Source organism: Phalacrocorax carbo, chromosome 9, assembly GCF_963921805.1.
Source record: "Phalacrocorax carbo chromosome 9, bPhaCar2.1, whole genome shotgun sequence".
NCBI classification, from domain to species: Eukaryota; Metazoa; Chordata; class Aves; order Suliformes; family Phalacrocoracidae; genus Phalacrocorax; species Phalacrocorax carbo.
The window spans coordinates 8,270,620-8,297,490 of NC_087521.1; the positions used below are offsets into that span (position 1 = coordinate 8,270,620).

At 39.2% G+C, this 26,871-nt stretch overlaps 2 protein-coding genes across 11 annotated transcripts in view; one reads left to right on the forward strand and one right to left on the reverse strand.

The window, feature by feature from the left end:
• The first annotated feature begins 835 nt into the window (after positions 1-835).
• AP4S1 (adaptor related protein complex 4 subunit sigma 1) lies at positions 836-16,783 on the forward strand. Of its 2 annotated transcripts, none has more exons than XM_064460207.1 (5): positions 836-1,034; positions 2,473-2,559; positions 3,625-3,693; positions 6,800-6,823; positions 15,345-16,783. In XM_064460207.1, the coding sequence occupies exons 1-5, from the start codon at positions 897-899 to the stop codon at positions 15,471-15,473; spliced, it is 447 nt and encodes a 148-aa protein (XP_064316277.1). In that variant the 5' UTR covers positions 836-896; the 3' UTR covers positions 15,474-16,783. The 2 variants fall into 2 exon arrangements, with proteins under 2 accessions (XP_064316277.1, XP_009507569.1); XM_009509274.2 differs by having other exon boundaries at positions 6,800-6,811.
• Positions 16,784-17,366: 583 nt separating this feature from the next.
• HECTD1 (HECT domain E3 ubiquitin protein ligase 1) overlaps positions 17,367-26,871 on the reverse strand; it is a 63,960-nt gene continuing 54,455 nt past the window's right edge. For all 9 annotated transcript variants that reach the window (XM_064460200.1, XM_064460197.1, XM_064460196.1 and 6 more), the window contains 11 exons: positions 26,442-26,652; positions 26,271-26,356; positions 25,021-25,148; positions 22,919-23,120; positions 22,643-22,780; positions 21,780-22,387; positions 20,640-20,718; positions 20,435-20,528; positions 19,979-20,129; positions 18,667-18,811; positions 17,367-18,319 (listed from right to left, as the gene is read on the reverse strand). In XM_064460200.1, the coding sequence (XP_064316270.1) occupies positions 18,182-18,319; positions 18,667-18,811; positions 19,979-20,129; positions 20,435-20,528; positions 20,640-20,718; positions 21,780-22,387; positions 22,643-22,780; positions 22,919-23,120; positions 25,021-25,148; positions 26,271-26,356; positions 26,442-26,652 (1,980 nt within the window). In that variant the 3' untranslated portion in view covers positions 17,367-18,181. The remainder of the gene's footprint in view (positions 18,320-18,666; positions 18,812-19,978; positions 20,130-20,434; positions 20,529-20,639; positions 20,719-21,779; positions 22,388-22,642; positions 22,781-22,918; positions 23,121-25,020; positions 25,149-26,270; positions 26,357-26,441; positions 26,653-26,871) is intronic.

Genomic DNA, 26,871 nt, shown 5'->3' on the forward strand with positions numbered 1-26,871 from the left:
TTTTAATAGCCTTTTTCATTGTACGTTGCACGTAGCATATTTATATTCTACAACTATATTTCAGTGATGTTGCGTGATTTAAGATTTATTTAGATTGAAATTAAGCTATTTTGGATAACATGAACAGGTTGCTCCTTAGCTGCCAAAGACCCACACTTAGTTTTCATTAAGTGCAGAATCTACCTTTCGTGTCAGTGTGGGAATTTAGATGGGAGAAAACAGATTTCAGCAGCTCCTGGTCCAGCTCGAGATGTGTGCTGATACTGCTGATAACCAAATATTCAGGAGGCTCTCATTCTGTGTTAAAGAAATGGTCATGCGTTGCGTCCCATGCATTTCCCTTTTTCCTCTCTCCCTTCAATCTGACATCAGGATGGTATGAATGAAATTGTTAAATGCAAGTCAGGGGCAAAAGAAAAGCTAGCTTCCATAGGTCAATTTTGCTCTTATGAGCTGTGTTAACCTTGTGTTTTGGTATTGGGCAAATTTCTGATAATATTCTTAAACCAGTTAGCATGCAGGAAGAAAGTGGTGAGTAGTTTTATGATTTTGAAGAAGTAATCATTTACTCCTCCAATTCCCCAAACCCTACAAAGAAATTAAATTGCCTGATAATGTGAAAGCTATTATTTATTAGATGATTTGTGATTATTTGTGGGGGGAAAAAAATAGAGTTTTACTCAGGGGATGCATGCAAAATGTTAGAGATTTTTTTCCAATATTCTATGTTTTAGCAATAAACTCAGTCTTAAATATATGTGGATCTGTGCTGGCTAGCTTTTAGAAAGTGTTTTATAACTCCTATGTATACTACTTTTTTTTTAGCCCTCACAGAAATATTCTTCTTGATTCCTTCACCCATACCCAAATCTACGGCTGAGATCAACAAAAAAGAAATGATAAAATTTTTTCTTATGGTAAACAAACAAGGTCAAACAAGGCTCTCGAGGTATTATGAGCATGTAGAAATTAATAAACGGGCAATGCTGGAAGCTGAAGTAATCAAAAACTGTCTCTCCCGTTCAAAGGATCAGGTAAGATTTGTAGTTTTTTCCCAAGCCATTTGCCATTTTATTTTATCAACATCTCAAATCTTTCATGTCCGTAATTCTGAAAACACAGCAGTTTCCCTGCAGGTCATTATTTCATTTGTACCCATGAAGAAAAACATTGTGTTTCTAGATTATGGGTTCAGTCAGTTGAACTGTTATTCTGCGTTGAATGAATATCTTTTTCTGAGGCTTAGAGAGATTTTTGGAGTTTTGTGTAACACTGTCATGAGGATGCCTCCTGTTCATTTGAAGAAGCTCAGAAGTCCAGGAAGAATTTACTTTATCCTGTTATTGCTTCTCTGGTAGAGGTCAATAGAGAGATATTAATGGTGCTTTGCCAGAAAGTAGTAGGGATAATACTGACAGATCCAAGTTTAAACAAACAACTTATGAGAGAAGGTTCCAAATCATGAAAATACGATCTAAAACACAGGGGGTTTTAGAAACACAAATTTCTAGGCCTCTGTATTAGGCATTTTTATTAAAAAAAAAAAGTGTTCACTTTCTGCAAGAGGTCAGAAAACTGAGAAGCTGGAAAACTGCTTAGATGAAAGTTGAGATTTCCATGGCTCCCTTAATTGAGTCATTGGTTCTTTAAGAAAAGTACCAAACTTAGCAAAACTTTTGAGCACATCGACTTGCATTGGAGGAGAAATCTGTGACTTGGACTGTGAGTGGAGTGATTTGGTTTGTGTTCCAAAGTCAGCTGCTGTATTTTTCATTAGTTGTGTCCTTGAACAGAGGTCCTCATATTTCATCCTAGAAAACCTCAGAAAAAATAGACGTTTCTACAAAGTACCTCAGCTCACAGAATTGACAGTGACTGAAGAAATGAACCTCCTCCATACTGCTTGTCAGAGGGTTTCCAAGCAGAAACTTCACCAAAAGAGCTAACGGCATGCTGCCATTTCAAGGACTGAGCAAAACGACACAGGAAAAACAGAGGCAACTTGTAAAGCCGTGTGTAACAGCACCATCTGCTGGCTTTTCTCTTACTGTGTAAGACACAGGAATTTCCCCCTGGGTCTGGAAATCTAATACTCTTAATTTTTATATAAAAATATCGATCATTTTTTAAATATGAAAATTACCTTGAGGATGTTTCTTTTGAAAGTGCTTCCAAATGAAAATTTAGGGGAAATACTGACTGTTTTAAAACCCTGAACAAGTCACTTCTGTTCTGTATGTTCCAGTTTTTCCATTTAAAAAGCTGTAGCATGTTTTCTGCCCATAGGTGAACAGTTTTGTGGAATAGTTATCCTACTAAATTTCTTTCCAGTCAAAATAGTTTGGTGGATCTTGGGAAATCCACTGTTCTTTGTGGGCCTTATGAACATGAAAGCTTTGGCTCTTTGAGCACTCTGTGCTTAATATGCTTAAATGGCAGCTACTATGTTTGACTGGTTTTGCTTCTGTCTAGTGCTCTTTCATTGAGTATAAGGACTTTAAGCTGGTATACCGACAGTATGCAGCCCTTTTCGTAGTCGTTGGAATCAACGAGACAGAGGTAAGAAATTATATGCACTCTTGAAATGAGAACTTGTAGTAGTCATGGGCAAGAACTCAAGTCTTTTCCAGCATGGAATTTTGCAATAGCAATTATAGAATTTCAAGGAGTCATTGCAAAAAGATGTTTTTATTTCTGTGAAATAAAAAGAGGTATAAAAGAAAATGTATGTTTGGCTTCATTCTACAGCAGTAGACTGAACTGTCATCATGAGATGCCCGTCATGAGCCTTATACTGATTCTGCTTTCTAAATTTATGTTTGATTAAACAAGTTTACGTAAGGAAGGGTTTCTCAGCAAATGGTAGCATTACAGACAGATCAGCTGTCTCATCTGCGGTGACTTCCCAACTGCTTGCTGTTTTTAACCTCCTCAGCCACAGAAAAAAATCCCATACTTTCAGCTGGAAAGATGCCAGTTTATCGTGGTTTCAAAAAAAAAAAAAGGGGGAGGAAAAAAGGTACCTGGCTGAAAATCGACAGGTACTGTTATTTCATCTGCTCAGGCTGAGCCTGCAGGGCTTTAGTGTTTACATTGATTCCCAGTTCTCAGAAATTATCTCAAAGCTTTCTATTGTAGGCTTTAATTGGGTGGTGTGGAAAGTAGCTGCTGACTACCAGAGTGTCTTCAAGTCAGGGTTGTAATGGCATGCAATTTTTGGCAAATCCTTTTGGCTTTGCTACACATCACAAAATTGGCCCATCTGTGCTGCTGCAGCACAGCCTGGCTTTGTGCTGCAGCTGGCCAGTGGGACTTCAGCACGGGTAGGCACAGCCTGGTTAGCTGCATCTATCCCGTGCTGGGTGATGGCGGCACAAAGGATGCAATGGGATGGCAGCAACCCAGGTGAGACAAATCCACTGGGCACTGCACTTGTGCAGCTGGCCCGAAGCATGTGCCCCAGAGTGCTCCCCCGCTCTCGCTGTGGAGCCCTGAGCTTCGGCACTTTATTGTAGGTCGTCGTATATCTTCTAGCTGCTTTTTATACACCACAAACAAATCATACAAAGAATACTATTACATTTTCTTGCTATTTGTTTAATATTAATTTGGTTTTAATTTCAGAATGAGATGGCAGTGTATGAACTAATTCATAATTTTGTGGAAGTTTTGGACAAATACTTCAGCAGAGTGGTGAGTGAGACATTGAATCTATTATTAAATACTTTTTCTCTTTGAAAGCTTTAGTGAATATGGCATTTCCAGGAATCAAAGGAGAAAATATTTTTTTATATGAATTTAGAATTTGAATACTTTAGTATGAATATTACCACTGTAAAAAAAAAAAAAAAAAAAGCAGTATTAGTTGATTTTTCAGAGAAGTAAAAGTATACGTGGGTTATAAATCGTCAGACAAGGAATACCGGAAATATTTCTGTCAGAAAACTGTGTCTTCATATGCTTATACTTAGGGGTTTCTTTGGGTCATCTGCTTTTAAATTAGCCACTGGCATTTCATACATATTAAAGAAATAAAGAGGTTTTTCTTTCAGGTCTTTTTTGCAATTCTTAGCATTACATCCTCCCAAATGCACTTAATTCATTATAAAGATGGTGTAAGCATTAAGCAGGGAGCTGACATCACTCTCGCTGAACAAGATCAGAGGGATGGAGCAAATGAAACCTCAAAAACCAGCCTGTACTTGTGCTCCCCATATTGTTGCAACAGTGGGTATCTGATAGAAGAGCTGTTACACAGGTAGTCATTATCAGCCAAGGCTCCAGTTAAGATGGCACTGCTCCTTTTGATGGGGTATTTGTTTGTTTGTTTTTACGAAGTTTGAGAATGCAGCATTATAATCCTTGTTAGAGCATGTGCTATCATCTAGTATAGGATTTGTAATAATCTTGTTATAAACAAATTTGCCTGAAATCATACTCGGGCACAATTTCAGTTTGTCTAGGCTGAAATGTGTTGGATATCCCTCTCAGAAAAGAGGACTGGACAGAGCTTCCTCCATAGTCCCTGTACTTGAGGGTCTTATGCTGGTAATTGCGCACACAAGAGATCAGTATGCAGGGTCTGTAACTGGTTTCTCAGTACTAGTACTGCAGGAGACGTGGCCGAGCTCCCTCTGTGAATTCAAGGACGTGCCTGAAAAAGTCATCTGTACCCTTCACTATTCAGATGCCTGGCAAATGTTTTAGGCTGTTATCGCAACTAACATTGCACCAGCCTGTTGAAACTGCTGGTACTAAGTATATCCCTTTCTGACTGTACTAAGTTCAGAATTTGTCTCTTAAAATTGTTATGATTGCAGTCCCAACCTAAGCAGTGATAACCAGGAAAGGAATTTGATCCTGGCAGCACAGGAATGCACAATAAAATTTAGTCACATCTTCTGTATCTAATTGAGCTAATAGCTGCCAACCACTTCTCAACTTCTGTTTTCTTCACTTGAGGCAGAGCAAAAATAGATGTAGTTCTTATACATATAAATGTAGTATATATAACTCCTTGACCACGCATATAACCCAACCACTGGTTCAGTTGTTAGAAATTTGCTGAATTCATCATACCAGAGGTTTATGTATTTTCCATAGCACAGGTTTGAAACTAGGGGAACTGAAAAAAGGGGGTGGTTAAAGAAATCTCATGCCATTCCATGGTTCTATTTTTAATAGCATATAATGCGATAAATGGCAGAGCACTGAAGAAGAGGGCTATAATTCTAGCTGGGGTTTCTGGCAAAAACCACAGAGCAAGAAAGTACAAGTCTGTACTATTATGGATTAATGTTTAGGATTTGCAGAATTTTAGCAGAATCCCAAATTATGATGATGACAATGGAGAAAAAACTCTGGGAGAGAACAACTGTCCTACTATAGAAGGACATTTTGTCATCTATTATTTTTAGGGTTGTGAGATTTAAACATTCTCACATACTCTATTTTTATCTAACAAATTTTACAGAGCTTGAATCCAGATATCAGAACATTAACAGAATTAACAGAAAGCTTTCAAAGTTGCTTGTGAGATGTAATTCTGAGTCCCCTTCACTTTTATAATGGCTACCCAGGGAAAACTCTGCACTGTTCAGAATACATACTCCAATGTTTTCAACTACTCTTTAATGCTGAGGAAACTCAAACTGATCAGGCTCTTAAAATACAATTTTTGTGACACATAAAAAATTTCTAATTGAAGGATCACTCAGTGGTGGCCTGTAGACTAGAACTATACCAGCTTAGAGCATCTTTAGACCACAGAGTAGTAGCAGTTTTACCAGTGGGAACTCTGCCTAAAACGCCAGGGTTAGACTGCGAATGGAAACCACGTTAGCAAACTAAATTCCCTCAGTAGCAGATAAAGATTCCCTCTTTCAGCAGAGGCTGGGGAAGCTCCACCCTAACTGTGCAAGATCTTAACTGCTGAAGCTGTGATTAATTGTTTCTAAATTTAGACATTTAACTGAGGCACCTAAGTTAGAAGTTTGGTCATCCTAAGCTCCCATTACCCAGCAGTGGAGACTGATGAGTATCTCGAGAAAGTGAGTCATGCACCAAGTGTGCTGAGTCAACTGTTGAAGGATACCCAGCTCTTCTGTTGACTGCAGAGAGACCACAAGGGCTTCTAATTTAGACATTTTGGTTAAATGAATAAAACTACTTGGGGTAAATCCAGGCCAAGGCTAGAAGGGAAGTGATGAATATGTGAAGAATCGTGTTGCTGGGGCTAGAACAGCAACAGTTAGAAGTACTAAGTAAGGGTCCAAAGCTTGGAGTTACCTTCCCTCTCCTAATATGTCCAGCCATGGCTACCACAGCCATGGGTATGTACCGTGTCTAGATTCTGCTGTTGAAATGATCTGCAGCAACACTTTTAACTGTAGTTTTATATAAATTGTAAACTTGGCCTTAACATCCTGTTTTTGCAGAAGGAGGAAGAGAGAATATAGGGCTAGAGTTGCCATGATCAGAGATGCTGGCTTTCCACTCACTCATTCAGATGGCACTAATTCAAATGGTTACTTGTGGGTGACCTCAATGGGTTTTTCTAAGTAAAAACTTCAGGACCTTAGCTTTTGTTACAGAGGCAGGTAACACACAAAAGGCAAAGCAGTGTTGCAGGAAAGAACATGTAATTGTACAGTCCAGAACAGAAACCTGAATCGTGCTAAGACTTTACATCTGTATTTTGAAGACTTTCGTTGTCCTCTAAAAGGATGTGTAATGCTTAACGACTATGGGATGAGAGATCAAACTGTAACTAATGGTTGTCTATCTCTTTTCCTTGCAGAGTGAATTAGATGTATCCTTTTCAGTATCAGAAATCCATCTATCTCTTTTTGGTGTACGTTCCAGTTCATTCTGTCTTCATAGCACTGGCTGTCAAACAGTCAAGACAATGCAGAGGTTTCACAAATTTTGCACTTACAGTAAGTAGCACCATTCTGGCACCTTTCCGAAAGCATGGCTGATAAGTTCATGGGGTCACCTATTTAAATCCTCAGTTATTAAGATAAGCTTAGTACCATTTAAAGTAAGGCAGGGGGAGCTTGCTTAGAGAGAGCTAAATACCATCAACACCTAGATATGAAAAGTTATATTCATGGGAGAATTTTCAGGCTTAACTAATTATTACTTCAAGGTTTTACTTTTTTCTTTAAGTTTACAATAAAATAGACAGTGAAATGACTGCAGTGATAAGAACTGAATGTTACAGTCGTGTCTGCTAACCAAATGTTAGCAGTTACATCACTGTAAGATTGGGTTTGCGCTTTGATCTTTCTTCATGAAAGTCTAGGTGAGTTTTACTTTCTATATCAATGGAAAGAGAGAAAGGCCGAGGAGGAGGAAATTCAGGAAACCAGGTGTCGCCACGCATACCATATTCGTTCCCCTCCCCGCCTTAACATAGCTGTATTTTCATGTGTATGATTCAAAGTGATTGAGTTTGTTTACCTTATTTAAGATTAGTACATATGAAGAACATAGAAAATTACCTTATTTTTTCTTGTAATTGTTCTCACTTCTTTACTGAAAAAAAAACCCCCAAATGAAATAATTTAACATTTGTAAATATTTTAATGCTTGCTACATGCTGGAACTCTGCCTCATTTACTGAATTTACTTAAATGTTTATGTATGTATACTGTCCATCTTTCCTTCCTGAAATCCATAAAATGCTGTGGTCTTAATATAACACTCCCAAATTCACTTATATTATAAAAGAGCAATAATGAAATTTCAGTATGAAGGGACTCTTAAGGTCTCTGACTGCATAACTACATTGTTTGTATTCAGTTATTGTAGTTAAGGATGAGAACTATGTGTGCCTGCGCATGAGCTTTGCTGAATTAGAGACTGTCCTGACCTATTCAGTAATCATACACAAAAATGGCCCCATACATTTCCATATGGTTTGCTTTGAGTCTGCAGTTACCTGATTCTTTTTATCTTAGATTGTTTGGGGTACTGATGATTCTAAGTTCTGCCTGCCTCTAGTCATCATTTTCATACTGAGAGGAATTTCCTGTAGCTATACACTTACAGTTATCACCAGTAGCCCATTTAATAGCTGAGAGAGGCTCCTGTGTATCCAGCAAGCTTCTGCATGCAGTGCTAGTCTGCACTGTTTAGCGAAGTTGCATTACATGCTCACAGTAACGTTTGCAGTGGATGCCATACAGTGTCTGAATGAATCCTGTAGAAATTAATCTTCTACATGGGTCTTGTCTGCACGAGGGTGTGCATATAAATATTTGGATAATAGCACAAATACTGGAAATAATATTGGAAAAGCTTATGTCTGATATGTCTCTCCTCAACATGTATGACATATGCATCATGTACATAATTTTTCCATTCAGAAATGCACTTTTATACATCATACACTTCAGGAACAGTTTTTAAATGAAACACTTTACTTCTATATACATATAAAATAATGCCCCCATTAAGGAAAAAGAGCTTTTCGTAAATTGAGAGGATAGATAAAATAGTTGAGAAGAAGTGAGATAGCCTCAACATTAAATGTAAAGCGGAGGTGTAACAATGAAGAAGTGGGCTGTTCAGGATTGTATTTATTTTTGACAACAGCTTGAATAGCAGGCCCAAAAGAACAATATAAGATCTGGACTAAAAGTGTTTTAGATGTTAATGCAGTGCAAGCAATAATGCATTAACATGCCTTTCATAATGTGTAAAATAATATCCCCACCTGGGTTTAAACCATTTCCTTTGGCAAACAGTCTTACGCTAACTCTTACATTCAGTACAGCTAGATTGGATGCAAAATACCTGATGGATGAAAGTACTGGCTGAAGGTCTGTACAGTGAACACCAAGTAGTATTTTAAGAATCTTTGTGTATCGAGTATCTGGCAGAAGACTGTCATGATTTCCTGTTTTTGCGCTATTATTTTTGTGTGTAGATCCATAGGAAGTTTATCTCAAAAGTGATAGTAGCTATTCTCTATATAGATAGTAGTGTTTACTAACATGAAAAAATAGTAGGAAATTGCACGAACTCAAAAACCATGAAAAATAGATCATAACAGTTGAAGGCTATTCACTCGTGCACAGAGCAAACCCCAGTTAAATTTAAAGGCTGAGACGGTCCCACAATTGAAATGTTCCGGAGTCCACGCTAAGCCTGCAGCACGTGCGCTGATTCCTAAAGCTTCCCCAGCCTCAGCGCGTTACCCCTGTGCTCCTGGCAATGCAGTCCTGCTAACGCGGGACTCCAGCGTTCCTTCAGGTGCAAGCACCCGAACGCACCCGCATCGGAGCTTGCATCGCGGCCCGAGTCTGGAGTCAGCTGTCAGGAAGGGCACAAGGCAGAGACTGGGTCCAAACTGCATTCTGCCCAGCAGGATTCATACGTAATATTTATATGTATGTGTGACATAGGTGTGGGTGATACTAAACAATGCACGAACAATTGCAAAATTACCTCATGCGTACTGCAAAATGAACACTGATTAGCTACTGGGCAATTAAGTAACGGGTTTAGATTAGCCTTGGTTTTTACAGAAGCTTTTATGTGTGAATTGTAAAGCATTTAGGCATTATGTAATGTCCACTTTCATACTGAGAGACAGTTGGTCGCCTACTTAAGGGTACCTATGCCGTAGTGACGCAACGTTTCTAAAGTTGTCTGGTTGGTTTTTAAAATAGCTGTAAATAGTGGCATTGAGTAGTTGAATAAACATGTACTGAAATTGTCCTGGGGGGTGTTGCTTCCTGCTGTGTTAATAGCACTAGATGAGCCTCACTTCTGCGTATGAAATAAGAAGGTGGGATTTTATGTAGCTCTAATCCAGCTTGGATGGTGTAGGAGCTACTTTCTTGGCGTGATGGTGACAAAGAGACTATATGAATTCAAGTGTTACCGCAGCAGCTTTGCAGGGAACAATATGCTGGTAAGCACAGGAGTCTCTAAAATGACAAAGAGTTGACTTTTCTCTTGCTTGAACTAATGAAGCAAAGCTTACTCGAAGGCACGTTATTAATGTACGGAAGAAACAGATAATCACATTCCCCTTGTGGGAGGGGAGGGGGAAGACGGTGCTCTAGGACCAAGCATTTGAAGAATGTTGTCTTGATCCAAACAAACCATTACATTCCATTGCAACTAGCTGCTGCTCCTCCTAGGGTAGATAAAAACTTTGGATTTAGGGAATACTTCATATGAATCAACTGTATTCTTCAGCCCCCCCTGGAATAACACTTCCAGGATACAGTGCATTTAAGTAGTAAGAAAACTAAATAATTAATTTATTCTGAGAACTTATAAGGATACACTTAAGTTTGCTCTGTAAAATAAGTGGATGGAATGGAAACCTGTAAGGATTAGCTTAAAACTGTTGTTCATTAAGGAAAAAGGTTCCCTCTAGGTCTGTGATATAGGGGCCATGTACTCACATCAGGGACATCAGCCACCTTTCAAACTTCGGCAGAAATTCACCTCCATGTAGGGGCAGATATCCTAGAATATCACAGAACTTGAAGGCCCCGTTTGTCTCCTATGCTCATGTTAGTCAGCACAGTCGTTTAAGGAAGAAATGGTCAGAAAGCCTTAAATGGGCTTCAGTGCCTAAAATTTGCTTACCATTAGACAGACTAGAAGTTACTTAAAGCAGATGTTAGCAAAGATAAATTCAGAATGTGCGATTCTAGACTTTAAAAACAAAAAGCAACTGTGACTAATCTTTAGTTGAAGACCAATGTCCAGGGTGGAAATCAACTTTCTGTAATGCTGTAGGCTCAGTAGCAAACCATCTGCCCCACTAGTACTGGTGCTGTAACCTACAAAGCTTTTGTTTGTGCTCCTGGGTGTGTTACCTGATCACAAGGTGTTGGCTGCACTTTATATCTCTTAAGCCTGTACACACCCTTATTTGCCTGAGATATCTTAAAATGTCTCTGTATGAAGAAGCTATTTATCACATGCAAGTCCAAAATGTGCCTTTTTCCTTCCCTTCCCTTTCCCTCTCCCCCACTTAACTCTCTGCCTATACAATGTTTCACGGAAGGAAGGACAAGACTGTGTCACATTCACCTCCTCTGAGTATGTAGTGCCATAAAAATGCTTTGTGAGAGTAGAAAGTACCATTAATGTCTTGAATAAGGGCAGCCCTTAAAGTTACCAAAAGCCAGCATAACGTTTAAATTCCACTTGTAGTAGTTGCCGTTTACCTCTGCTGCTCGGTTCGCAGCTGCCACAGCACTGACTAAAATCCATAAACCAAAGATGGTGCGGGCTCACCTTTTGCCTAGGCTGACAACTTACAGGTATTTCCTATCCGGGTGCTCTGAAAACTTTTATTACAGACTTTTATCTACAAATGCACAGGTTAATACATGTTTTCTTCTGCATACTTGTTTAAAAATGCCTGTTCGCCTCTGCATGCGTCTAGTGAAAGTCCCTTAATCCTCCTTTGCGGGCAGGCTGGGTTCTTGCTGGAAGCAGGACCCGAAACGACAGCTCTGGGTGGTGCACGTGGCAGCGCGCACAGCGAATAGGGCTTTTTCCCCGTTGCCAGTTGCTCACAGTGGTTTGCTTTGCTGCTTTTCAGCTGGGTGTGGATCTATGACTTCAGGGCTTTAAACCTTGAAATTTGGGGTCACTTGCCAAACAAGCGACAGGTGGGGAGGGTGAGCCTTGCTGAGGATCAGAGATATCCCGCACTGGGCAGGGCAGTCAGACGTGAATGGCTAAGCAGCGTCTGCATGACGAGACATAACTGTAGAGGATAGTCATGAGACTTACAGGAAGGGGAAAAAAGCCAAGGTTGCTGCTCCCTGTGCAATCCGACTGTTTGCCAAGAACAGCACAGTAAAGGGAGGTGAGAAGGGAACTGAAAAAGGAAGCCTGGATGTTAGGCTGAGGGTAAACAATGCTTTGAGACCTTCCAAAAATCAAGATGAGAGATCTTTCCAGAATGGTATTAGCATCCTCATTCAAACTGCAGGTGAAATAACTGTTTCTGGAATGATGACTGAGGGATTAACAGCTTACAGCTGGACAGAAATCATACCACTGAGTTTTCTGTAATGGAGTAGGCCAATTTTGAAATAACCTGGCATGGCCCTGCAGGCAAATTGACGTCTCCTTTAACCTTGCTGGGTTTCAGTAGAAGAGCTGCAATATGCTTACTGGTATGTGTGCAGTTTTCTTTCAATGCGGTATCAGCTCTTTAGGAAATGCGCAGGGAAAGACCAGCGTTAAGTGTTTTAAAAATATTCTCAAAACAAGGTGCTGCAGAAAAAACCGGCAGGAGTGGCAAGTTGGTGTGTCATGACTGATGCTGGTTGTTCCAGTCTTCTGGGTTTTAAATCCTCGGGACTACCAAAGGAAGGGGAGGGCCTGGAGAGATGGGAGCCCGCACTCCACTGTGGGAACTGGAGCACTGTGAGTCCATGGCAGGGTGTAAAAATTAAAAGCCAGGAGGAGCTGGCTTTATCGCTTGTTGAAACCTGAATGGAATGTTATCTGACTTTGTTAACATGCTCTTCCCCTGTGTACAGCAGCGCCAGAGGTGAACTAAGCAGCAACAGAAGAGCTGTCTTACTGAAAAATCTCACATTACTAGAATAAAGAAATCCTAACTTCTCAGATTAAAATATATGTGTAAAGACCAATTTACTTGAAAAGTATACCATAGGAAGAAATTTGGCTCGATTCTTTAATCTGCCAAACAAAGTAATACAACTACCTTTGTCTCTGGAACCACAGGAACTGCGACTGCTGAAGTTTTAAGGACAGTACTGATCCTCAGTATTGAAAGGCCCAAGTCCTGATTTTTAGCAATTTAGGCCTACAGTCAGACTCAGGAGAAGCCTCGTATGTCAAATACGACTTAGAATTAAATTAGATGGTTAAGTTTAGGCCAGCAAAATAGAAGCTATACTCAAGATCCTGGCTGTAGTTTCTCTTCCCCACCTAATAGGGAACTAATAGTAAAGTTACTTGGGACCTGAATTCCGCGACTACACATACCTAGACGTGCTGTGCCCTTGGTCAAGCAGAACGCATTTGTTGGAGCCGTGGTACAATTGCTTACCCTACACAACTGCACAAATACACAGTAGCACCGAGTCCAGCCCGGAGCACTCACGGCAGTTCAAAATGGCAGGGGAAGGTGGCAGCCTGCTAACTAAATTCTCACCAACTTGAACATACAAGTTTTCCCAACAGTTCTGCCTGAACAAGTTCAAGCTTCTACTTTTCATCTCTCAGAAAGGTGGTCACACACAAGGCTGACATGAGGCACTCTGTGCCCCTCTTTACGCTTTAACCTATGCGGCAGGAGCAATCACCAAGAGGGACAAAAACTTAAGCCTTCTCTCACCGCCGAGTGAGACTGTCATACTCAAGGACTTTTACAGACAGCAGGAGAACTGTAAGTAGAGGGCAGCAGGAGCAGCTGCTAACAACTCAGCTAAGCTTGTCCACAGAAAAGGGTAGATCTGGAATTCCCCAGGCTAAGACCGGGCTCAGCTTCCATGCCCTACAGGTTTCAGGCAGGCAGCATCTCTACTGTGACATTTTAAGAGACACTGAGCAAGTTATCATTACCTGAAGTAATGACTTGGGCTTCTGAATCTGAGAGAGGATCACAGAAAAACCCCTCTCTGCATTCCCAAGTACTGGCTTCAGCCCTGGTTCTCTAGAACCTGTGAATTGTTTGATGGGTCTGTCTTTTAGCACTCATTGCAGGGAAAATAAAGCACCTAACTCAGATTAAGGAAGTCCACTTCCTTGAAGCCAGGTGCTAGAAAACAAGGCTTGGGGTTATTCAGTGTCACTTAACTTAAATCAGTTTCTTAAATTCAGACCTAAGACAGATCACTTTCACGAGCTTGTGTTGTTGCAGCTCTGGTCGTTTAAGGTGTTGTCTCCCACCAGTTGCATTTACCACCTCGGAGGAACAAATACATACCAAGATGTGGCCCCTCAGCTGCTGCCCTATACACGGCAGTAGTCCCACAGTTCCTGCTCCTTGGCAGGGCAGTAGAGCAGGCTGCTGCAGTTAGAGCCACTAGAACTCGTGAGACAGAGCAGCCCTCTTAAAAGCCCGAGTCACATTCAAAAAATGAAACTTAGGCTTTGTCATGCTGAGCAGAGGAAAACGTTGATTCCTTCAAAAACTTGGTTCTTGCAACTCCACTGATTAGAATGAAAGTCCACTAACAGAAATACAAGGACTAGAGAAAAACCAGACCATCTTCCTGAGCTCAAAGCATAGCATCAAAAATAGCACAATGGGCAGAGAAGGCACTCAAGAAACGCGCATCAAAGTTGGAAGAAAGTGTTGAAAGATGTATTTAGCAGTTCCTGTGAAGTACCTTGCTAGCTCCACTGCAGTAGTCCTCAATACACAGGCAAGAACTAGAAGGAGCAAAATAAAGGCAAAGCTGCTCTGCTGAGCAGAGGGAAGAACATGCTTAAAGAGCAGCAACAGGTGGAGAGCAAGGCAGATGAAGGGTTATTCACGCCTCTCCGTGTGTACATGCACATCAGTTGGGCATAACAGATGTACCCAGCAGGCTTTTTTGCTATGCCTATTTCCATTTCAGGTCTGGTGATAAATGGCAACATTTCACTGAGCAACCCTTTGCAGTTGTTCACCGGATACACACCACACTCACAGAAGCAGAAGAATGCTCATGCTCGCTGCTTCGTACCGGAGTGAGGCCTGTCTTTATTCTCCTTTCGGTGAACACTGGAGATTATAAATATCTTTTAGAAAGTATTTTAAATATGAACCATTTGTCTACTTCTGCTCTTCTTTATGAAATTTATTATTCAGTGACTGAACTTCACATATCAGCATATTCTTCTTCAGCTATTTTCAAGCACATCAAATAGTGTTAGTAGCTTAGGGTAAAGAAAATTTGAGAATCAAATTTTAAGGATTTGACTGACAATTACTTTCCTAAGAAGTGCAGAAGATATGCATCTTCACATCCAGGGTTGTTTTCTCTCGATAGCATTTTATATTCAAGCAATACATGGTATGCAGGCAGACAGTAAAATTAACCACCTACATCTAAGTTAGTAGTAAAAGCAAGGTAAACTCTATGTGGTCATCTTCCAGGATGGGATCCTGCTGGGGCTTCAGCTTCTCTGCTGCAAACTTTTTGACATATCTGTGGTCAGAAAAAAGCATCAGTTGAACTGTTTCCCTAGGTCTATTAGAATAAACAGCCAAATGAACTAGAAAAAATTAAGAAATACCTATTTTTGTAAACTCTGACTAAAGACTGAGATGCCTAAGTTTTTCTGTGGATTATCTTCATGGTGTTCAAAATACCCTTAACTTGAAATGTTTCTAGATCATGTTCAATTTGGACAGAGTGCACATCATTTTGGATGAAATGGTGCTAAATGGTTGCATTGTGGAAACAAACAGGAGCAGAATTCTCGCCCCTCTGTTCGTGCTTGACAAAGTGGTGGAAAGCTAGGAAGATGCAAGACCAACTGCAGTGTTTTCCAAAAGATGGCGAAACCACCAAGAGGGTACCGACAGCAGTTGTCTGATGTCGTAAGACTGACTCATGCAATATTCAAATCAGCTGGAAAATATTTCCTGTATCTCCTTTACCCCGCTTACCCAATGGAACAATAGAGCTAAACATAAAGTGGAACCTTCAATTTCAGATGCAGCTTTATTGACACCACGGAAATCTTTCTGGAACAGTCAACATTTTTTAAAATTGACTGGGGATAGAGTAACAGAAACTTATACCTGACCATCTAGACACCACTTCGAGTTACATAGCATTGTGCCAGACCTAGGACAAGACAGAAAATAAGGAAATAAAAATTCAAACAGAGTTTCAATGCTTTATTTAAGCACCAACTTGATTTTTCTTTATTTTCATATGAATGTACTGGAAACTATAGGTCTCTAACTTTTGTGACCACTTTTAAACTAGATTCAACTTTCATTAAAAAGCTGGTTTCACTCCCTTTTCCATGGACGTCATGGTTACAAAATAAACATAACGAGTATAGATGTATTCCTGCACAGTGTGTAATTTGTAACTAGAAGTATTTGGCATTTAAATACTAGAACATTAATAAAAGATGAATCAAAGTTTGATAATCTTTTACCATGTTGACTTCATAAATTACATAAAATCTTTTCTATTCTGGCACATCAGTGTATTTTTTTTTCTCTTGTATGTTCTATCTGTGCTTCATGATTAAAACATTTACAAAAGATGAATAACAAAAGATATGCAAGTTTCTCAGTACCAGCAAGGTACCAGATCACATCTTCCTTGTGGAGCAGGAGGATATAGCTTCTATGCTAACCTGTATTCCCAGGCTACAGCGTGCTCATTCACAGCGCTGTACTACGCTGTGCGAGTCACTGAAGAGCCAGCAATCTGAGCTTCCTTTCACTCCCTCGATCCTCCCTCATAACCTCCACACCAGCACTAGGCATTGACTTGGTATTGAAAGAGCACGTACTGCGTGAGCTTCACGTGTGAGAGCACTTAAATTGCACCCAGAAACCAGGGTTGAAGGAGCAGAGAGTGAAGTGTGTGAGAGAATAGTCCACAGAGCTTTAAAATAGTACTGCCTTCAGCAAAAGGAGTTGGCATTGGATCTGGAGCAGACACTTGGACACAAGGTTTATGCAACTGTTTTGTTGAAGCACAACAGTCACAGGAGTGGGCGAGCGGGTGGGGTGGAGATTCCCCTTCAATTTTCATTGGGGAAGGTTTCAAAGATGCCTGTAAAGTCCTATGAATAATGCTACAAAGAAATATGGCATCAACCTGACTTACAGGGGTGAGGCAGAATCTTTTGGCAAGTCCCCCCCAGCAGCGGTCCAAGCAAAGACTTACCAAAGACAACCGGCACAGAACAAGACTTACCACGGAGATTCAACTTAAGTAGGAGTTTTTCTTTTCTGGTATCAAGTCCTTAAAGATCTTCAAAGACATATTAGCATCTCACTTCATCTTACCATAAGTCACTTCTTACAAAAAATCCTTCACCACACGCTGAAACCAAGACAAGCGCTCCATCTCAAGTAAAGCTGCATCAGCTGCGCCAGCCCACCCAGTTTACATTCCAGCGTAATGAAGAACTGTCACCTCAGGTCACACAGGCCCACTGAAGAGCACCAAAACCTGCCGCACGCAGTGTTACCGCTGCCAGAGTAGTTCTCAAAAAGTCGCACTGTGTAATTTTGAAAAGATTTGAGCGGAGAGATGAGTTCGTGAGATCAATTATTGCCATGCATTTCTTTTAAACCTTGAGAAAAAGTATGGCAGATCGTTCAGAACGTATACAGAGATTTAATAGCATAAGAAGTATTAATGAAGCATTCAGAGGAAACATTTTAATATGTTGCAAACGTTTTAATGATTACTTTTGAGCTTACACATTGGGTGTTTTTTTAAACCTCAGACTGCAACAGTTAAATAAATGTTTATAATATACAAAGAATACAACCAAGAGTAAAACTTGCTTTAAGTGTGTCTTGCACTAGGAACCAGTGTTTTTTAATAGCTTTATTGAGCTGCACAAACACACTTAAGGATTTGATCTTTATAGCAGGGCATTTGAGAAAACAAAATATATTCCCACTTGAAACAAAAAAAGAAAAAGAAAAAAGGTTGTGCATGATTATATGCAAAAACCCACTAAAATACTCCAATAGTGCAGGCACCATTAAGGAAGAAAAAGCTGGAGATGCCCATTAACTCTAAGTTTTAAGGAAGCAAGTTTCTGACCAGTTAGCTTAAAGCCAGCAAAACAGGGATCAGTGATGGCAACTGTAGTGTACAAGGTATTAAATGACAAACTTTACACAAATACACTGTTAGAAATTTGTATCAGTGAACACTGAAAATCTGATGATCTGTTCTTTGGAACAGTCAAACAGAACCACCTCAATTTCCAGTTGTGCAAGCCCTTGAAGCATCACACAGTGTTCTGTGCCAATTTCTTGCTGGCTGTGTAGTTACAAGGATTTATTTTGTCATTAGCAGCTAACAAACTTATCCCACATGTTCCTAAAGCCTCACAGGTGGAAAAAAAAGGCAAGTCTCATCAGAGCACAGCGTGGAGATCATATTTTTTGCACACAAACACAAGAGGCTTCACTAGGATCAAAAAACACTTTCTCATGTCCCCTACTGCAGTCCGCAGCTCAGTTGAGATGGAAGCCTTTCTCCATTGTAGCAGCTAGCAGACGCTCTCTCATGATCTCCTCAGAAGAGTACTCAGGCAGCTTTAGATAATGCACACACGTATTCACAGATGGATAACTTGCATCTGTAGCATCGACCTGAGGAGAACAACGAACATCTTTTACCACAGTTGTTCCCAGCGCTTGATATGGAAGTTGCAAGGTCCTCTAATTCATGGCATTTACTGCATATGTAACACCAGTCGTCAAGAATCAGCAGCATCAGGAAAGCCACAGACCAACTTATATTTACTTTATATGTATGTCAATTCTTTGATATTCACACGTGAAGTCAGAGAACAGACCCAAAACAGAAGGTAGTACTGAAAGCTTCGCACAGTGTCAAATTAAAAACAAACAACAATCAGTGTTATTTCCTAACATGGCAATGATTACATGCAAAAGGCAGAAGAGCTGGTTTGAAGGGCGACCCGAAGAAGCCATACCTTGCGTACAACGGTGAGCCGGGGATGTAGGTTTGCCAGTCCTCCTGGTGGGAGCGTTGAACAACCAGTGGTGAACTGGAGAAAGGCCTTCCTTTCATCCGAAGACATACCACATAAGACCCTCACAAATCGAAGGAATCCAGGGCTTAAAATAGAATAGTTATAACAACATTAAGAGTGTTTTTTAATTTCAGACAGTACAATTACAATCTTTAGTCACATCTAAGCAGTAATTTTAAGATTCTAGTGCCTGTTCAGTACCAAGAACAAAACAAAACCCATAAAAATACTTCTTTCATCTCCCTGCTGAGTATTACACAGAAAAACGTAGCGAAATAAGAACTTGGCTCCATACTTATCTTGGAGTGTTATGTGAGTATCTTGGGTATGAATGAGAAGTTGATAGAGCTCAAACCTATTCTATGAGATGACTCAAACTGACTACAATCTTTTTCTGTACCACTTCTACAGTATAAAGCCACTTCAATTTATATGATTTAATTTCTATCCTGTTAAAGACCCTCATGCAAAAAAACAGGAAAAAAAAAAATGTAACAGACTACAACAGATCTTCAAGGAATCCTCTAGATACCACTGCTTTCATCCATACCAGCCCAGGGGATGAGGGGGAGGGAGAGGGCATGAAGAAAAGCACAGCCTGCTGAAACACGCCCTTGGGTATCAGGTGCTGTATTCTCAGCTGCATCTTTGCATGCAGGCCAGGGACAACAGAAGAATCGCTCCACACAGCATCCTGACTGACGAGGATCCTTCAGCATACTTAAACTAACACAGTTCCAGAAGTGATTTGTACGTTATTGCTACCAAACCTGACAAGCAGCAAAAAGCCCAAACCCAACAAACCCCAAAACATTGAGACCACCTCCTGACAGCCAATCATCAGTGTATTGTTCCCTGCATAGCACATTTTTTTTATCTACACTTGAAGAGAAAGAAGTAAGAAGAGACAAATAACTATACCCAACTGAACAGAAATTATAACCACCACCGAAGATGAAAGTAAAAACTCCAAAATGCTATTTTAACAGCCTGTGTTTGTTAGCTGCTGTATTTCCACCAGTTGTTCACTTTTTAAAATTTTAAAGTTTTCCATCCTCTCATCACAAAACCAAGTACCTTCTAACCCATTCGTTGTAACATAGACGGTTATTTCGTGGAGTTTTGGCCAATCACTTGCTCTTCAGTGACCACCAATCCCATCCCATTTGGCAACTTAATCTAATGAACATTCTGGACACTGTCGCTTAAGATATCTTTTAGCTACTACTTTAAAACGACTCAATGTCAGTACCTATCTCGTGTATATCCCAGTTTAGGTTCAGTATAATTGATGATATCCTCAGCTGCCCAAGAAGGTGATTGATTTCCACAAAGAATCATCTGAACTTCTTCATGGCTGAAGGAACTCAGCTTCTCCATTGGGAAGACTCTATTGAAGCCATCTTTAATTTACACAAGAAACAGTTATAACCGTAAGTGAAAAGAATGTTTATAAAATAATGTCAGCATTTCAATTATATTTTAAGCAAACCAGAATCAATCAACAGTTTTGTAATTAAGGTAATGGAACCTCTCCAGGATTAAAAATGGCATAACTAAAGCAAAGGTGTTATGAAATTAATATTTATTGCATTAATTTATAAGTTTGTTTTTGAAAGCCATTCCATGGCACCACTTTAAACCAGCACACCCTGAACACCACTTAGTGCACCTAGCTGCATACATATTCTAGTATATTTAAAATTACCTCTGAATGCCTCCATCTGTTTCTGTATACCAGTATGCATGCAGAAGTCAAACATGAGATCTACATATTCCTCTGCGTTATCCATTGTTACAGTCTGCAAAGACAATACATAAATATCGTAAGAATTCATGTTGCATTAGAGTTACTGCTGAAACAGTAGAACTTTAACTGCTATTTAAATTGTAAAGGTAGGTTGTTTCCTTACCTCATCTTCACCACCTGGCTTGAGATCCACAGCTGTAAACCCATATACTTTTGATGAAGGGCAAAACTGAAAATTCAGACTTCAAAATACAAAGACAGTTAGTAACTGCAAACAAGTCTGCTACTGCTTTTGCAAATACACCAGATTTATAAACTGCACCCCACGCACCCGAAAGCATCTCACTACATTTGAAACAGTTGTTTGCGGATCATTTGGTACGTACATGAGCAGCGGTACCCCAGTACAGAACGACAGTCAGTAATGGACTACACAGATAACGCATGTTTCACATCTCTGGTATGCACATGTGCGTACTCACCTGCTATCTATTTGGATTTTATAACCCTTGAAAATTTCATAGAGTTTGATGTCTTTAAGTTATCAGCTTCAAAACTGCTCTTTTGAATTCAGTTCACAAACCCAAAAAATCCATTACGTCCAGCACTAACAGTTATAGAGCCACTTCACATGTTAGACACTTAGGCCCTTCAGTGGTGCTACTTGCTTTCTCTCCATAACAAGCCACGCTACAGTCCGCAAGGCCACAAGCAATTACTGCACGCTGACTATGCAGTCCTTGTGGCACAACGTGATTTTACAACCCATAATATTAGTGGTAGAAAAAATACTGCTGTTTCAAACAAAACAATTTAAAACCTGCACAAGATAGCACCCTGACACAAGTTTACACAGGTATGAGTGCTTGTGCCTTTAACACGGTTTCAAACACTACACTGTGTGTCTATTAACACAATCTGAAATTTCAATCTGTCCTCTTCAAAAGCTCTCAAAAAACCTGGATAAATTTCATAATTATCATAGCAAAGACATTACTGATTCACACTTTAAAAGTCTTTACAAGTATTTGGGTGTTTCTAGAAGAGTCCCACAGCATTGCGGTGCAGCCACATTTAAGTTTAAACATCAAGAAACTGAGCAAGTGGGATGAGAAAATCCTCAAACTAAGTAACCAGAATATAGCTACAGATAGCAAACTGGATCTAGCTGTATCTCTAATGATTCCTCCTTGCAATGACACTACTTAAAATGAAGAAATCTTCATTTGTAATGATACATGTTGACATTTGTCTCTAACGCAACACTGTGTGCATATTTATAAATAAATATGAAACCTCTTACCCCAAATCTTCTATACTAAGTGGAGGCCCCGAACCTGATGGATTCTTCAGCATTAATTCCTGTAGTTTTGTGTTCTTTTCATCTTCTGACAGACTTCTGTTGCTTAAAATTTGACGCCTTTTAATTGCAAGGTCCTTAATTTCTTTTAGAAACCTAGCTCTATGTGGATTTACTAATTCAAAGTCTTCCCATGTTAAAATTCCATTAAACCAGGCAGGAGGCTTAGGTTTTGGTGGATCAAGAATGAATTCTGATTTGGAGTCTTCTTCCAGACTTCCTACTGACAAGGAGTCGTGACCTTCTTCTGTAGAAGCCTCCGACTGACTTTCAGTACAGTGCAAGTCTCTATCACCCCGTGATTCATATATCAACTTACTCATGTTACTTTTAATGTCCCCCATACACATGAGTTTAAAAAAAGGTTTGGAAATAGGTAGATCCACAAGTCTATTGTCCTGAATGCATTTAGCCAAGAAAATTCCAAGGAAATGAAAGAGTTTGGTTATTCTTTCAAGTTCATCACTATCTTGTGGGAATGGTGCTGTGAAAAGTCCACAGGATCTCTGCACATAGTAGCCAGGGGGTTTCAATCCACCACCAATATCAACCTGATTTAAGAGATGCACAAAAAGAAGTTGACATTATTAAAGGTGAATTTAGTTATACGTCTGTACTGTTTAACTTAGTACGCTCTATTTCTCTGTTAAAAAGAGAACAGGTAAGAAGGCAAGCTGTGGAGCAGAGAGGTCATTCTTGACCACGATGAGTGGCTGCTCACTGATCATGCATTCTTCCCTTCCTGGATATCTAGCTCATTTTTGTTTTATACAAGTACTCAGTTTAAAATGCAACTTGAAACATACCTGACGAGACTCATCATCTGGAAAGTCATCATCGCAAAGCCAAGCTCCCAAATCTGTCCTCTGAAATTCTGCTGCCACCAATGCATAAAATTCCAAGGTGGGACCAAGGCCTGTTCCTTCCTCCCCTAAAAACTCAACCTAGAGAAAGATAAGGAATGTTAACAATAGAAGAAAATCCTAGTGAAATGCTCGGTGTTGGTTATGGAACAGGATATCCAATATCAATACATTAGAAACAGCTATCTAACCTCACTCTGCTAGGCAGATATGCTTTACCTCTAGAACAGATTTTCTGTCTGCATGAATCTGCATGACATTTTCTGCCCATTCCATCAAGGATTCACCTCGCGGAACTTTCACTCTTTCATGTTTGAGGCGTCCAACCCTGAACTCTCCCGGATCGTCACGTCGCACTGTGCTTGTGGTCCTTGTCCGTTCAACAGTGGCCTCACGTCTGTTCTGTAGCCATACAATTGCTCTGGCAAAAAACCAAAAACCAGTTGTTTATAACTTCAATGTCTACCAGCATGAAAACTTGAGAGTAGCCACTAAGAAAAAGTTACCTTGTTAAGTACTAACAAAAAAAAATTTAGGAGATGATTAAAGTTACATACCAAAGTATTTCTTAGAAACATCTGAAATGCCCAAATATGGGCTGCTTCATATTTTATGAGTTCAGCAAACTAAATAATTTTTAGTTACTATGAAGGGTCAGCCGTAACTTCTGATGTAATAGATAGTACCAATGAAAACAAAATTCTTGATCTGAATTACTAGTTTTCATATGACAGTGGAATGAACAGAAGGCAGCATTTACTGTAGTACTTTTTAATCACAGATGCTCAAAACTGTTTATAGACACTTACTAGAACTTCCATTATAAACTGCAAGGCATTTGGACATCACCCCATTGATACTGACCAAGTTTTACAGCAAGATTTACCTATTTACACACTTAATAGAGAAGCAGAACCAAAGCTGAAGCGCAATCGCACACATATAGACCCATACCAGTGAAGGAAGAATAGCCAGCTCTAATAGCCATACTTACATGAAGTCAAAGTTCAAAATTCTTGTATACACTGTCATCTATACAGCAATAAACTATCTAGAAAGCTACCATCTGTTGGTTGTTTTGCAGGTATGATCAAGTGTCATGCCAGACACAGAGTGAACACGCCCGTGTGCATGTATACCAAGAGTTCATATACAGTATATGAGTTTTAAGAACTATTTCCAGTATTAAGAGCTTAAACCTCTTTACTTACCAAGTAAATACCTTGCAATGCTTCCTGAAGGAGCTCTTTAAGAAACAGTTTTTCTAAAACACTACCTTTTTTCAAAGCAAAACAAAACAAAAAAACCAAGCACACACGGTCCAGTTTTCTGGACTGTTTTTCTGTAAAAAAACTGTTCAGTGTTTCCATATTAAGAAAATTTAAATTGATGTCTTGCAAGACAATGCATTTCCTTCTCTTCCTTTTTCTTTCTTTCTAAATGCCTCATTTGACACTCTTCATGAGGCATTTCTACTGCATATTGGACACAACAGTAATTTTTTCAACTCGCCGCCTACAATTTTCTTCCTCTTTGGAAAAAACAAACAAAAAACCCCAGCCAAGAAAACCCACAAAAACTAGTTCTTCCTTCTCATTACATAAAAGTAAGCTGGCAAAAAGGTTTACACTGTCTACATACTCTTAAGGTAATCACTTCTGCCATCAAAATATTAAGGATTCCTAGGCAACAAAACACTTCAGAGGATACACGCTTAAATGTTTTCATGTCTGTTTTTGTTACAGTTTCATTATGCAGCTAATACTATCTTTAGAAATAGCATCTATTTTGTTAGATTTTGTCTATTTTGTTCGGACTTTAATGAATTAAAAAATAAATTAACTAAAACAATCACCAAACCATTTTAGGTACTATAAAAATAAAGGATATGTGCTTTGGTGTATGTTTTCAAAAAAAACATTTAATGCACATTTGTTTTCAGAATTTTATTTTGTTTCTTACTCCTTCATGCAATGAACTGCAAAACCCAGTCAAATCACTGCCTGATACAATAACCTAGCTAGAGGTAGATGAGCAAGTCTTCAGCTGAAGTTGAAAAATGAAAATCTCTTCAAAGGAATTTCCTGAATAGTATCAAACAGAAGGTATGCTATTCATCATAAACCTCCAACACAATGAACAATAAATATTTCAAGAGTCCAAAAGTCTTTCTGAAGTTTTCCATATTCTTCCCTTTCTTTCTGCTATTTAAATGCTTGACATCTGGCAAGCAAAATCTATCTTGTTAGGATAAGGCCCTTCTGTGGACCTTAAAAAAAAAGCAGCAAGCAGTCTTAATTTTTTTCTAAAACTTGTTTTACCTTGATGCTCCAAATGCTGTGCATGTGAAGTACAACTGTCTTGTTTCAAATGGAATTAAGAAAGGACACTTGCTTGTTAGCTGCTCACACCAGTCTGGCAAAGCTCCACTTGCTAGTGCCAAGGGTTCCTGTAGTTTAATGCAAGGGGAAAAAAGTGTTTCTAATATTAGACTTAGGTACAAACTTCTTGTGACAACCCAAGTACACTGACACCCAATACACCCAAGTACAGAGTTTTCACCTGTGCTTGAGCAAGCTTCTTCCTTCTCAGAACTGCTACCTCTTTTTCTTTTCTTTTAAATGCTACAAATGAGGAGCTCACAGCATTTCCAAGACTCAAGAATGGACACAAGATGCTTGGCGCACACACACACTAAAAGCTGTCATAAATCTCTGGGATATGTACTACTCAAAGCACCATGGGGAGATCTGGGTATACAATTACGTGAGAGAATAATCTGAGTCTTGCCCAAGTGATTAGATACTACCTCCTTGATACCAGACGACACAAAAGAAACTTGGTGGTAGTAAAGATGATCCCCACTGAAATATTACTATAGTCCCTTCTAAAATACAAGTATAATAAAAAAAGACTGCAAAAATTACTACGACAAAGATATTCAGGGTGCCTGAACGGCATTTAAAAGAACATGAAAAACTGAAGCTTTCTTTTTTTAAATGAATAATTAGGGCAACTTAACTGCAATTAAAAAAAACAAAACAAACACATTCAAAAAGAGCCAAGCAAGTCAAGAATCTTCATCCTCTTTAACTCTTTATTAAAGCAAATGTAGTTCTACTGAAGAACTACATCTTTAAGTTTTCCTTTTAACACCCCATAACTGACCTAGTATCAAGAATATGTTTTCTAAATGCTATTTTTGAAGGTTTTATGTGGAATGTATAAACAATAAAACATTTGTGAACCCTAACACTATTAACTGCCTTTTTTACAGTATCATCAGGCAGACATACGTACACCACACAGTAACATCAATGTCTGGTGCAGAAAAAAAATTATTCTTCCTAACTAAAAGATACACTTCTACTACAACTTTTTTCTTGTTATGTTTTTATTTAGACTAGCCTGTTCTTACAGAACTTACTCATGCAAAATACAAGTAAATATCATATGCAAAAATTCAAAAGTTAAAATGACAAAAAAGCTAACAATTTCAAAGTCAGAGTATAATAGAGTCTTAAAAACAATATTACATATATACATTATGCATAATACATTAACGCAATACCTCAATCTGTTGCAGAATCTTTGTAGTAATTTTTTTGCTTGTGAATTCATCTGGTGGAAAGTTAAACTGAGGATGCTCATCTCCTTCTGAAAATATGAAGAGAGATTTTTCCCTTTATTTTGTTCTGATGAAAACATTTAAGAAGCTCTGTTAGATAACTAACTAACTTACCTTCTTGAGAAGTTCGTGCTGTGTAAGGGTCGCTGGCAACTATATACAAAATGCGAAGTAACTGCAGAACATCATCTACTCCGCAGGAGTTCTGCCCACTACCAGCTTTGGCCTGAGGTTGCTCCTTTGCCAAACTAAGGATATCAGAATTTTGCAGAGTAGAAATGGCCCCTTGACTTAATCCAGATTTTGACCCATGTTCACAAAAATCCTGTAAGAAAAAAAAAAAAAGAATTGTAAGGAATGAAAATTGCGTGTGTTACTATCTTTAAGACTGCACACTCCAAGTTAATGATTTGAAAAATCAGAATGGCTCCTGTGTTTAACCTCAATGCTTAGTTAAATTATGGATGGTTCCGATCATGATTCAAATGTATTTTGACACAACTATAACAGATGACAATAAAAAAAAAGGAGCAAAAACTAAACT